General features: G+C 49.4%; 1 protein-coding gene across 2 annotated transcripts in view; it reads right to left on the reverse strand.

Annotated features, from left to right (window-relative positions):
* Positions 1-14,235, reverse strand: part of IGLON5 (IgLON family member 5) — a 173,370-nt gene that overhangs the window by 10,920 nt on the left and 148,215 nt on the right. For both annotated transcript variants that reach the window (XM_048501060.1, XM_048501058.1), the window contains exons 4-6: positions 10,812-10,931; positions 9,249-9,380; positions 2,752-2,872 (exon numbers count right to left, since the gene is read on the reverse strand). In XM_048501060.1, the coding sequence (XP_048357017.1) occupies positions 2,752-2,872; positions 9,249-9,380; positions 10,812-10,931 (373 nt within the window). The remainder of the gene's footprint in view (positions 1-2,751; positions 2,873-9,248; positions 9,381-10,811; positions 10,932-14,235) is intronic.

Here is a 14,235-nt window from a genome sequence, read left to right on the forward strand (position 1 = left end):
TTTTCCTTCATCTTGAATCCATTACTCTGTGTCCTAGTCTCTGAGGCGGCAGAAAACAAGCTTGCTCCCTCTTCGACGTGACATTTTTAAATTTATTTTATTTATTTATTATTAAACTTATATACCGCCCTCCCCCGAAGGGCTCAGGGTGGTACACAACAAACAAACAAAACATCAAGCAAATAAATAAACAAAGACCGTACATTTAGTACTGGTCCACATTAAAATACAGCGTTCAAATTAAAATATAACATTTCAAACACAACAGATGGCATCTAACAGCTAAAACTCCTCTGGGGGGGACAGTAGGGCTCCAGCTGCTAAAAAAAGGGGGCCATCAGTGGCTGGCCTCCCCAAAAGCCCTTCAAATATCCCTTCAAATATTTAAACATGGCTATCATGTCACCCCTTAACCTACGCTTCTCCAGACTAAACATCCCCAGCTCCCTAAGCCTCTCTTCGTAGGCCATGGACTCCAGACCCTTTACCATTTTGGTTGCCCTCCTCTGGACCCGCTCCAGCCGGTCAATATCCCTCCTGAACTGCGATGCCCAGAACTGTACACAATATTCCAGGTGAGGTCTAACTGATGCAGAATAAAGAGGTTCGAGTTTTGATTCTATGGATTCTAATCTGCCTTGCCTTAACAGACCGTGACTGAATCTCTGGGTTTTTTTCATGTCTCCCGGGCAATCCTTTGCATTGCCAGGTTTGAGTCACCCTTCCCATTTTTGCACTTGATGCTCAACGCACCTCTAGCCCCGTTCCCTAATCATATAAGATAATGAATTGCTGGTTCTTGTCAGCAAACAGGCCAGGCTGCAAACAGCCCCTCCGAGATGCAAGAGGTTTGAACCGTGAACTTTCAGCACTAAACTGGCATTGGAGCGCCACGGAAAAACAGTCTGGAGACGGTTTCAGTGGTAGCTGCAATTCTCTTGGGATGTGTCAGTTCCAAAGCTGGAACAAGGGTCCTGCAGAAAGGCGTTCAGTTTGGACAGGAAGGTAGAAGAGCAGAAAGGATCTCCCCGTTGCATCAGTCCCCATCAATTCCATCAGCAAAAAATGACCTAGGGGCTTTCCCCACTACAGAAGGGAGCTAAGGTCAACTCGGTTCCCTTCAGTGGAGGGCGATTCCAGGCTGTCCCCACAGCAGCTGAGTTGGCCCCCTGGAACCGAGCTAAGTGGGCGGGATCATCTTGGTGCCTGTTTCGCTCCTCGATCATGATTGGCGCTTGTGTTACGGCGGGAAAAGGGAGTGTTCTTCTTTTTTTTACAGTTTTTACAGTTTACAGTTACATGCACTTTCTGCCCGCCACGACTCTCCCATTCTGCGAATGTCACAAAAGCGGCTCGTGATTGGTTGAACGGATGAGGTGTCGTTTTGATGCTTCCCCACTTCGAAGCTTCGAAGCGGTATCAACCTTGTTCCGGCAGAAAAGTGTAGTTCATAACTGCGACAAGGATGTCGCAGTTCTGGGGGGGGGGGGGACTGAGACAAAACAATGGTGGCAGTGGGGATTTACTGAGGCGAACCTAGGTAGAAACCAGTTCAACTCTGTCAGTGGGGAAAGTCCCCTAGAGGCATCTCAAAGATGAACAAACTTTTATTCCATCAGACTTTTGTGGGCTAGAGAAGTTATTCTGTTTTTTAAGAAGAGAATTTCTAGTTTTGAAAGGGTGTATTTCCTTGGTATGTCGTATGAATTCCTCTGCCCAAACCATGTCTGTGTGATATCCTCTGATTATTAGACCATTCATTGGACCCTCTGATTATTAGACCATTCATTGGACAATCGGCCTTGAAGATTTATCTTGGTAAAGATTGGCAGAGGATAGTTTCCACGGGTAGTTGTGTTGGCCTGCAGTAGAGCAGTTAGATTCAAGTCCAGTTGCAAGGCAGAGACCAACAAGATTTTGGGGGTACAAGCTTTCGAGAGAAGGCAAAGAAACAGGACTCTACAAATGAGAAAGGACACCAGCTTCAAAATGGAAAATCAGAAGAGGGTTTTCTGGCAACAAGCTCAGAGATTTAGGGCTGGCCCGCACTATGGGTTTGATTCCATTTTAATGGTCATCAGACCTCACAAAGATTTCTGGGAATTGTATGGCGACAGGTTTGACCCAGTTCCCTGAGAAGGGTACTAACCTAGGTCAAAACCATTGTTGTTCCCCACTGCAACCAGCTTGATCCCAGCTCAGAGGGCGGAATCATCCTGTGCCTCTTCGCCGCTCTGTTCCGATTGGCTACTGTTCTACTGCCATGTTCCGTCTATCCCCACACATGTTATTTAAAAAACTGCCACAGGAATGGAGGGACGAAGGTGGCGTTTTTTGATTGGCCAGCTGTACGCATGCCCAAAACACTCAGCTGTGATTGGCTGAATGGGGGACTCCTGGCACCAGAGATTCCGCACTTTACTGGAATTGAGCTGAGTTTGAGCGTGGTTCCCTGAAATAGTAGTCGTTCCCAACTGGAGTAGGAAATTTGACTGTTACACGGGGCGAAGCTGGTACAAAACCACGTCGATCCCAGTCGTTGTGCGGAGCACTTAGGTCGAACACAGCTCGCACTTAGGTCAATAACCCAAGTGCGGAATCGACCGTAGTCTGCCGAAGGTGGCTTCAGCACTCCTCCACCTAAGGTAATCCAGTTCCCACGTTTCTCTGGGGGGAACGAATGACGGCGGTGTTGATGTATCGGCACCACCAGGCACCAGGGGTGAGGAAGAGGGAAAGAAGGTGACTTACTGTTTGTCATCTTTGAACCACTGAAACTCAGCAGGTGGCACAGCCATGGCCTCGCAGCGTAGCAAAGCTGGCTTCCCCGGCAAGGACGGAGCATCTTTCACATCTGTGATGGTTGGAGGGTCTGGGGAGAGTGAAAGGAAGCAGAGAGATGTGTTAGTGGAAGCGATGTTGTATCTCTACCTTGCAGAGTCATCTTTCCCAACAGAATAAGCGACACACAGGCCATCTTGAGCCAACAGAGTCTACTGGCATAGCAAGGGGGGCATGAGAGGGTTGAAGCCCCAGGTGCCACATCCAGGGGCATGCTGCTGCACCCCTGCCACGCAACTGTGACTCAACCCCATGTGGCCTGGGGCACAGTTAAATGCCACCCAGCAGGGCTGGCCCCACCCCCAAACTCCACATGGAGTTAGACTAAGGTGACCAGACGTCCCCTCTTTTGGCGGGACAGTCCCGCTTTTGAGCAATTTGTCCCACGTCCTGCGGGGTTGCTTAATTCTCCCGCTTTTTGGAAGGCTGCCGCACTGCCTTTTGGGGCGCTCCCCTTTTCCCACCCTGTCACAGGGCGGGAAACAGGGGAGCGCCCCAGAAGGCAGTGCGGCAGCCTCCCGTGCTGCCGCACTGCCTTCTGGGGCGCTCCCGTTTCCCGCCCTGTGACAGGGTGGGAAACCGGGGAGTGCCCCAAAAGGCAGTGCGCTCCTGCGGCCGTGTGCGCACGTCCCGCATTTAACACGTGAATATCTAGTCACCTTAAGTTAGACTGCAAGGTCAGCTTCCCCACCCCAATCTCCACATGGAGTTTGCAGTGGCTCATTTGCTGCTAGCCTCAGTTGGCTGGGTCCAGCTTTAAACTGCAGGATGGAACTTGGGGGCAGAGCCAACTGTATAAAACCAGAGCCAGCCAGCCTTCCATGCTCAGTTTGCTGCTGGCCTCAGCAAGGCTCGGGGCCAGTTTTAAGCTGCGGGCTCCCCGTTTTGCAGTTGAAAGCTGGATCTGGCCAGCTGAGGGTCAGCAGCGAATGGGCCCCTCTGAACTTGATGTGGAGATTGGGGAGGGGATGGCCAACCCCACACCGAACTCCTCGTGGTGTTTGGGAGCAGCGGCAGCCGGGCTGATGCGGCTGGTGGTAGGGTGCTGCTTTAATAAGCTACACCCCTGGCCAAGTGTGTCCAGCTGCCTGATCCTTTTAGCTGAGATGCTGAGGATGGAAGTTGGGACCTTCTGTATGCCAAGAAGATGATCTGCCACTGAGCTGAAGCCCCAACCTTCCCTATTTTCTGGTGCTGTGATAAGTCACTAGTCATACAGTCTCCATTTTTGTTGTGGGGGAATTCCTTGTTACAGTTCCTTAGTCTTCAGGGATCGACATCCCCCCTAGTGTTTATTGGCTAATTCATAGCATGGATATACCATCTCTGGTGATAACACACACACATGAACAAGAAAGCACTTTAGAGCACATAGCCTATAGCAGTGGTGGCAAACCTATGGTACTGCAGATGGCAGGGGCCATAGGCAGGGGCTGGTGGGAATTGTAGTCCATGAACATCTGGAGTGCGCTACCATATGTTCGCCACCACGGGCCTATAGTTTGACCGAGGTACATTTTGAAGAGTTGATATAACAGGGCAATAACGACTTGTAGCATGCCTTTAACAAATTCAACAAACACCTTCCTGGCTTTGTAAACAAATGAAGGGTTTAGGGCCGTGGTGGCGAACCTTTGGCACTCCAGATGTTATGGACTACAATTCCCATCAGCCCCTTCCAGCATGGCCAATTGGCTGGTGGGAATTGTAGTCCATAACATCTGGAGTGCCAAAGGTTCGCCACCACTGGTTTAGGGTAAGGTGACCAGCCGTCCCGCTTTTGGCGGGACACTCACGCTTTTCCGCAATGTGTCCCGCATCCCTTGGGGTTTTTAAATTGTCCCGATTAGGCAATGCGCTCCTGCGGCCGCGTGCGCCTCCTGCGCTGTTGCACTGCCTTCTGGGGCGCTTCCCTGTTTCCTGACCGGGGAGCGCCGCAAAAGGCAGTGTGCACCGCATTACAGGAGTAAAAATCTGGTCACCTTAGTTTAGGGCCTGTCTACCCTACGAAACTATATCAATGCTCATCTGAACTTCGGCAAAGTGCAATGACAATGGGATGTCTTGAGCAGTGAACCTCGATCTGAGAACTGTATTCCAAACATTTCCAGTTATGAAATGTTAGAGATTGCCCCTTTGACATTCTGACACAGGGTGGTGAGCACAGCCACAAAATGGCTGCCAGCAGAGGAGGATTCCACCACAAAATGGCCACCACAGGATGCACAGCCAGCCACAAAATGTCAGGGAGTAAGGGCATACATGACTTTAATAGTAAGTCTTCAACATTTCAGGCAGATGCTTTTTCAAATGAACATACTGTTGAAGATATTTTCTTGCAGACATGTAGGGATATGTGTGTGCTAAAGTGCCATAAAGTCACTTCCAACTCATGGTAAATGACTTGGCTGTGGTGGGTTTACTGGGCTGTGTGGCTGTGGTCTGGTAGATCTTGTTTCTAACGTTTCTCCTGCATCTGTGGCTGGGATCTGCTTTCTGTGACTGGTTGACACAGTGTGAAACAGACTTCCCTCAGGGATACACCTCTGAAGATGCCAGCCACAGATGCAGGCGAAATGTTAGGAACAAGATCTACCAGACCACAGCCACACAGCCCGGAAAACCCACCCCAACCAGTTGAATCCGGCCATGAAAGCCTTCGACAATTCACTGAATGAATCAATGTCCTCCAAAATATTCTATCATTAACAGCTTTGCTCAGGTCTTGCCAACTGAGCCCTGTGGGTTCCTTTATAGCTGTGGTGGCAAACCTTTGGCACTCCAGACGTTATGGACTACAATTCCCATCAGCCCCTGCCAGCATGGCCAATTGGCCATGCTGGAAGGGGCTGCTGGGAATTGTAGTCCATAACATCTGGAGTGCCAAAGGTTCGCCACCACTGCTTTATAGGGTCAATCCATCTCAAGATGTGTCTTCCTCATTTCTTGCTGCCTTCAGCCTCTCCTAGCATTATTGTCTTTTCCAGTGTTTCTTATCTTCTCATTATGTGACCAAAGTATGATATATTCAATTATACACTGGCACCCTGCCCCGCAGCGAAGGTACGGTTCCAGCGGGGCAGAGATTTCTATACTGACACCATGCAATTTGCAGTGCCGAAGATCCTAGAAGCCGCACAGTTAGCGAGAGTGGGAAATCCCTTATGTTTCCTTCTCGTTTCGGGTTTTTCACTCCTTCTGGGTTGCTCACTCATCAAAAACCAAGAATGAAAGTTGTCTTTTTTTGTTTTTTAAAGCTCTTTTGAATGTGATATTGATATTCCTCATACCAATATTGTGCAGGTTGCTTTTATTGCTTTGTATTTTTAAGGAATTGTTGGCTGTCAATCCCTGTGTAAGTGCGTGGGGTGTGTGTGTGCTCTTTGCAGGTATCCACGGCCAGCATTTCCCTAAAAATACAGAAGCAATGAAAGCACAATATCAATGTGAGAAATATTGGTATCACGTTTAACAGACTTAAAAAAAACCCAAAATGCAATCTTTGCCAGTGGTGTGTGTGTGTGTGGGGGGGGCAAATGGCACCTCGGGCAAAATGATGCCTGTGCCCTGCCTCCATGCTTCACCCCCGTGCCCCCATGGGCCCCACCCCCTATTGGCCTCGCTTCCCCATCCTGTCCCCACTTACCTTAGTTTAGCCTGCTGCAAAGAGCACCCGGCTGAAAAAGCAGCCTGGCTGGGCCGCCAGCTGAACTAAGGTAAGTGGGGGGTGGGTGGAATGGGAGCTGGGGGCCCCTACCCCCTGCGACCCCCAACTCCCCCACTCATCTTAGTTCAGCTGGCTGCAAAGTGCAGCTGGCTGAAAAAGCACTCTGGCTGGGCCCACCAGGCTGCTCTGGGCTTCTGCCAGGCCTGGTGTGGCAGGGGGATGGGGGGAGTAGGGAGGTGAGGTGGGTGATTTTCCATCCCCCACATGATGCCAATGGCGCACGCCTGAGCAGGGTGCCCCCCCCCCGTCCCGTGGTAGCTACACGACTGACCTTTGGTCTTAGCTTTTGATGGAGTCACCCAGAAATGGGGGCAGGCAAGCGCGCAAGCCTTGCAGTGGGCAGTGAGACACCTCCCCACTCCAAAGTCACTGTGGGGCTAGGAGTGTCGCAGAAAACGCTCCATGCGTAACAGGCCTCAGTTTCATCCTTTTATCTTCTAGGGACATTTCAGGCTTGATTTGATCCAGAATCTACTTATTTGTGTTTTTGGTGGCCCGTGGAATCCGTAACACTCTTTTCCAGCGCGCCGTTTCAAAGGAATCTATTTTCTTCCTGTCAGCTTCCCTCATTGCCCAGCTTTGGCATGAATTAACTTGATTTTGGTTGTCAGGGACACATCCTTACACAGAAGGAGAGCTGCCAAAAGCTAGTAAACAGGGACAGCTGAAGCGCACGTCTGTAGTCAGTACCAGAAGGGCCCTCGTCAGGAAAAAATAACAACAGTCCTGAACCTATGACTCCGATGCGCCAGTGTTGGCACTCATTTTCTTGGCACGATTCAGGGCGAAGGAAGGCATTATCTTCAAAAGGGGTGAGTGTAAGATTTTCATCTGTAGGATGAATTCTTCCTGGCCCTACTCTGGATTTTATTACTCAACCAAAAATACATGTCACTGATGGACTGAAAGCTAGCTCGCTTTCTGCTATATAGTATTTTCCCCTCTAAAAGGCTAGCATGTTTACCCACTGTGACATTTGTTCTACACTGTCTTCGTGCTGTACTGTTCTGCACTGTACTTTCTTGTTGTAACCTTCTATTTCCTTCTTATGAAATCAGCTCCTGTAAGGGAAGGGAGGTGGGTTCCTGGCTGGGCTGCCAATCAGTCCTGTGTAAAGTCAAGTTCCCAGAAAGAGAAGGTCACAAGAGCTGTTCAAATCCTTTTTTTCCCCCCTCTTTAAACCCTGAGACCTCATTCTTGAGAGAAGTTTGATAAGGATCGTGCTTTTGTAGAAGTCTCGTTGAAGAAATTATGTACCTCAGTCTTCACCAGGGGTCCCCAAACTACGGCCCGGGGGCCAAATAAGCTTGAAGCCCCCTGAAGGCGGCATTTTATCCGGACCGCCGAGGCATGCAAGCGGCGATGGCTCCATGCATGTGCAGTGGGGGCTCGAGGGAGAGGAGGAACCGGCCCCAACGGCTGTTGATTGCAGTTACATGATGGCACCCCCAAATCTCCATGAATTTTCTGACCCAGAGTTGGAAACCTTACATGTGGCAACGCCTGCTCCACCCTTCCCTCTCAGCTACTCCATGTGTTGCTCTCAGGCTTTCTGTTCCGCCTCGCACTCCCATTGGCATCCAGCCAGGGCTGGCCGAGATAAGCTTGCTGGCTGCTGCTGGAAGAGGAAAGAACCCAGGAAGATACCTGATCCTGGGTTAGATGGAATGCTTCATTGGGAAAGTTCTGCTTTTTTTTTTTACAGGGGAAGGTATTCCACAGCCTCCCCAACAATATTTGGAGCCCACCCTGTACTTGACATACTTTGGTCACTGTTCTAAAAATAGACCATGACAGAAAGGCTGAAAGGTGAAATCAAACATTTTACAATCATTTGTGCATAGGAATTTGTTCATAGTTTTTTTTAGTCCGGCCCTCCAACAGTCTGAGGGACAGTGAACTGGCCCCCTGTTTAAAAAGTTTGGGGCCCCCTGGTCTTCACTCTCAAAATCCGCTAGTCAAGACAAAAGCCCATTAGGCATGGCCTACTTTCTGCGGTGCTCCCAACCCCGCGGTCCCTTTACAGTGGGGTCTCCTCACATTTTCCTGTTTAAACATGAGGAGCAGCCCCATTGTCTGCCACGCGCCTCAACTGACGGTAAAGTTTCCCCTTCAGTCGTGTTCAACCCTGGGGTGCCACTGCAAGCAGTGATTTTATAGGCAAGCCTTTTGTGGGGTAGTTTGCCATTGCTTTCCCCGGCTATTCTTCACCCCCTAGCTATGAGCAAGGTCAGGGCTCTGCAACCTGCGGCTCTCCAGATGTTCATGGACTACAATTCCCATCAGCCCCTGCAAGCATGGCCGATTGGGCCTCCTAAGGAATTGCCCATGCCGGCAGGGGCTGATGGGATTTGTAGTCCATGAACATCTGGAGAGCTGCAGGTTGCAGAGCCCTGAGCTAGGTAGTCATTTACCGACCAGGAAATGGATGGATGGCTGAGTTGACCATGAGTCAGCTGCCAGGATATCTGACCCACAGGGGGCTCGAACTCCTGACTGTGTGAGTGGCAGTGCAAGCACTTAACCACTACGCCACACGGCTCCTTTTCAACTGACTATACCAACATCTTTTTCTAAGACAGAGTGTAGTATTAGAAGCCTTTTATAGACTCCAGAGCTCCCAATATAGTTTAAAGTAGGCGAGAAAGTAAATCCCAGAAGCGTTTTGGGGAACACTTACAATTGACAGTGATAAGAACCCGTTTTCTGTCTGGCAACGAGACGCCGTTTGCTGTGATGCACTCATATTCGCCAGCCTGTTGTCGGTTGATCTCCGTAATCTCCAGATATTCTCCTTCACTGGTGAATCCATCTGAGGGGGAAGGACCGGGGGTTGGGGTTGGGGAGGGGGACAGGGCCAGCGGTAGGGAGACAGACACAAACACAGACTTACACACACGAAAACACATACGACAACACAGCAGTTATCAACCCCTCCTGCACTCCCAGCTGCCTTGCACCGGGGTAGGGGTGGAGAGAATGTACAATGCAGGTGGTATGGTTTAGGACTGGGAGGGGTCCTTCCTGGGAGGAGATGTTCAATTACCCACCAATTCAGCAGGGGTTTAGGCCACACAACCCATGGACCAGCAAGCCAAGCACAACTCCTACAGCATAGATTATCTGGGTCTCGAGAAACTTGCAAAATGAAAATCTGGGGGAAGTCATCAGGCAATAGCCCCGGCAGCATTACAGACTGGCAGTAGTCTGTGTTTGGATTAAGTCACATGATGTCATTTTGCGTTCGAGAAAGGAAAGGTGGTTGCCAGGGTGGCAGGGGAAAGTCAAAGGTAGCTGAGGTTGAGGACCACAAGTCAGAAATGGGAGCAAGTGTTGGATCTCGGAGGTATGCTCAGTTGCAGCATCAGTGGGTGGCATGGGGGTCATCGCTCTCTATGAACCTCAGTCTTTCATCTGTATAATGGGCATGCTGAGGATTGGCTTCACAGGCTAAAATGAGTTACATTAAGCTAAATTAGGTACGTGCAACATTGTGGCTAGATCAGGGTAGGACAGGTAGGGTACCAGTTGTCTAGCCTGGCACAGATGTAAAAATGCCAGTCTAGACACATTCATGACCAAATGATTTCTACCGAACTGACTACCCATTAGCTGTTGTGGGTCTTCTGGGCTGTGCAGCCACGGTCTGGTAGTTTTTGCTCCTACCGTTTCGCATGCATCTATGGTTGGCCTTTTCTGTGGCATGCTACAGCAAGATGTGTTTCTCTCTGTGGGTGGAATGTTAGGAGCAAACACTACCAGACCACGGCCACACAGGCCGGAAAACCCACAACAGACGATTGATTCCAGCCATGATGCTGCCCCAGTGATATTGGTCAGTGCTTGGAGGCTGTAGTGAAATAGTTGAGACAGTCGACTGGAATGGAATCCATCAAAGGTGGAAGTCACTTTACTAGGTCAGTTTTAAGGACTAGAAACTTCTTCTTGTTCCTCAAGAAAAAGAAGAAGAAGAAGCAGCAGCAGCAGCAGCAGTAGCAGCTGGGATGCCCAAATGTTGAAATCTGCACATTTTGTCCCTCTTAAAGGATTTATATAGCAACATGATGCATTTCTTGGGGACGAATCCTACTTTGGACACAAGCTTTGTGCAAACACCAGTTCTGGTTTTTCTATGCTTGCCTTCTTTAATTCCCACAACAAAAATGGGTTGCTCAGAACAGTGAGCAAGGATTTTTCAAGAGGAGTCAACCTAATTCCTCCTCCCCCCTCCAGCCTCCCTTACCTTTCAGCTGCCGCCAAGTGACAGTCGGTTCCGGCTTCCCCTGGGCTAGGCAGAGCAGGTTTACATTGCTTCCCTCATTAACAGTCACAGCGGATGAAATGTTCACGATCCGAGCTGGAACTGTGGAGATTGGAGACTGGTGGTCAGCATGAAGACAGATATGGCCTCCCACCACCAGGGGTGCTGTTCTTTCTGAGGCAGCACTAATCCCAGCCCCTCCAAGGAAAATGCTCAGTTTCCTTCTGTAGCAGTAGACTACTAGCCTGGTCACACCCTTCTAAGACCACTGATTTCAATGAGCCGTGCTCTCAGGCAGAGAAAGGCCTTTCCCTACACAGAGTCACAGAACTTAAAAGTTGGATCTTGGAATTTAAAAGTTGGAAGTTGGGAGGGTCCTACAGACCATCCTGTCCAATTTCCTGGGCAATCTAGGAAAACCTAAAGGACCCCTGAAATACAGTAATTCAGCCTCTGCTCGAAAACGACCATAGAGTGGGAACCCTCCACATCTCTGGGCAATGGGGCTGCCAACCTCCAGGTGGGTCAACTGTAATGAAATTGTGGTAGGTTGCTCAAAGGTTAGCAATTCAGGCTAATGGTACTGTCGTATCAGTCTCTCTAATATTTAATAAACACTTAAAACAATTAGAAATAAGTGTTTATATTGTGTTCAACTTAACAGCTGGAAACCTGGGGATCCCCCACAGTTGCAGCTCACCTCTGGACTACAAAGACCCAATCCACTGGAGGAAGTGGATGCCACTGAAGTCCCTATCCTTACCAGACTCTGTCTCCAAATCTCCAGGTGTGATTCCAACCTGGATCTGACAACCCTAACTCCTCCCTAACACTGCTGATGGCCAGGGGAATCTGGTAACCATACTGGGCAACCATGATCAGACCATCTAATGGTATAAGGGCTTGTTTTATGAATGGAGAGTTTTTGATCCTTTCCTGTTCTCGAAGGACACTCCACGTTGGGTCCCACTCTTCCTTGATCCCAGTGCAACAAGGATAATTTACGACAACAATAGCCAAGGGGACCCTCCAAAGCACTCATTTTTCTCCAGGGGAGCTGATCTCTGTAGTCTGGAGATCAGTCGTAACCAGTGGTGGGATCCAAAAATGTTAGTAACAGGTTCCCATGGGGGTGGGATTGAAACTGCCGAGTAGCGCCAATGGGGCTGGGCGGGGCACGACAGGGGCATTGCCGGTCATTCTGGAGGCGGGGCATTCCTGGGCGGGGCTGTGGCAAGGATGCAGCCGCTGCGCCGGTCCTTGGGCGGGAAACATATGCACGCAGGCGCAGGCTGCCACGCACACCGGTGCACCTCCTGCTAGACTGCTTCAAGTTCTGCGCGCTACTGCTGAGAGGAGGGGAGTAACGAAGGCAAAAATCACATGGCAAAATCACCAATTAGTAACCCCCTCTCAGCACACACAAATAATGAGTAACCTACTCTTGGGAACCTGTGAGAACCTGCTGGATCCCACCTCTGGTCGTAACCCTGGGACTACTCCAGGCCCCACCAGGAGACTGGTGATCTTAAGAAACCCCATAGGGCATGAGAAGCTTGATGGGCTATTTTTAAATGGGGGGCAGTTATTGTATCATCATACACCCAGAAATAAGGTGAGTCCTCACCCTAAACTGGCTTGGATCTTGCTTTCAGTACCATGACCCAGTGTGGGAAGTAATAATCCAGAAGAAGGTATCTCTTAGCCAGGTATCCCAACTCTTGTTGGGGAAATTGCTGGGGATTTGGGGACAGAAGCTAGGGATTGGCAGGGTTTGGGAAGAAGAGGGAGCTCACCAGGAGTGTGATGCCCCAGAGTCCACCCTCCAAAGCCACCACTTTCTCCAGAGGAATTAATCTCTGGAGATCAGTTGTAATCTCAGAAGAACTGCAGGCCCGACCTGGAGATTGGCATCCCCCTCCCTTCTCTGTTTTGGTCTGGCTGAGCCATTTTAAGGAACAGTGGATAACTTCAGTCCCGAACTCTGACATTTCCCATCTTAAAACTCCGCATCCCTAAATTATTTAGTGCCCCTATGGATCCCACAAACATTGGTGGCTGAAATGAGCTCAGGGCTGTTCTTGTCACAAGCTGCATTTCTGCTCACAGCCGTTCATCCAAGTTCCAGTTCTGTGGTTGGCTCTCCTGCCAACGGCTTTCTTTTTATTTCATTCACACATTTGCTGACTGATTTGACCATGCTTGTCTCTCCCCTTAATTGCCGTAGCAAATTGCTTTGTGCTGGAGTGATAGATTCCTGCCCCATGTTCCTTTGCATAGGGTCAGGCTGAGGGCACTGGTGGGAGGGGAAATGCCAGCCAATCTCTCCCCCCACCCAGTACAAATTGAATCAGAAAATTCCATTTAAAAAAATGCTGCATATTATCAGCTAGGTTATTGAACCAACTTGGTTTTTTAAAAAAATAAATAACAGCCAATAATTAGAAATCTACAGATAATTTCCCCACTTTATTCTTTTAGCGATAAGGTGGGAAAATCATGAAAATCATCAAGCTAGCCCAATCTATTAGATCTCAAAAGCTAAGCAGGGCTGGACCAGGTTAGTAATTGGATGGGAGATTACCAAGGAACACCAGGGTCACAACACAGAGGCACAACCACCTCGCAATGTCTCTTACCTGGAAAACATAATGGGGTTGCCATAAGTCATCTATCACTTGATGGCAAAACAAAAAGAGTTCATTGACTTGAAGAAGAAGACTCAAAGAGGCTTACAAACTCCTTTCCCTTCCCCCCTCACAACAAACACCCTGCGAGGTAGGTGGGACTGAGAGAGCTCCGAAGAACTGTGACTAGCCCAAGGTCACCCAGCTGGTGTGTGTTGGAGTGTACAGGCTACTCTCAATTCCCCAGATAAGCCTCCACAGTTCAGGCTGCAGAGCAGGGAATCAAACCCGGTTCCTCCAGATTGGAGTACACCTGCTCTTAACCACTACGCCACTACTACTCCGTGGAGTGAGTAACTCTACTGAAGATTGCACTGTTATTGGTACATAATGTTTTCGCACTGGTGTTCCATGTTTCAGAAGGAAAGCAATAGAATTTGAAGCTCATTTTTATCTCAAGGCAGGGGGCATATTTTGAACTGTGCAGCGGTTACATGTCCAGCAACGATGGTTCTAGCCATGCAAGCTCAGATGCCTTTGCAGGCAAAGGGCTCCCAAACCCCAGTGTGAGCAGTGGTGGAAGCTTTGGAAGAGTTCTGCCTTTATGTACCTTAGCACTCATTCCCATGCACCATGGGAAACCTCCAAGGAATATCAGAGTTGTGACCAGGAGGCAGGCAATGGCATCTCCAAAGTCTCTTGTTTGGAAAACCCTATAGGGTTGGTCTAAGTTAGCTGTGAAGGCAATATATATTGTTTATCCTGACATGGATGGCCTA

This window comes from Sphaerodactylus townsendi, linkage group LG06, assembly GCF_021028975.2.
Source record: "Sphaerodactylus townsendi isolate TG3544 linkage group LG06, MPM_Stown_v2.3, whole genome shotgun sequence".
In the NCBI taxonomy this organism is placed as follows: Eukaryota; Metazoa; Chordata; class Lepidosauria; order Squamata; family Sphaerodactylidae; genus Sphaerodactylus; species Sphaerodactylus townsendi.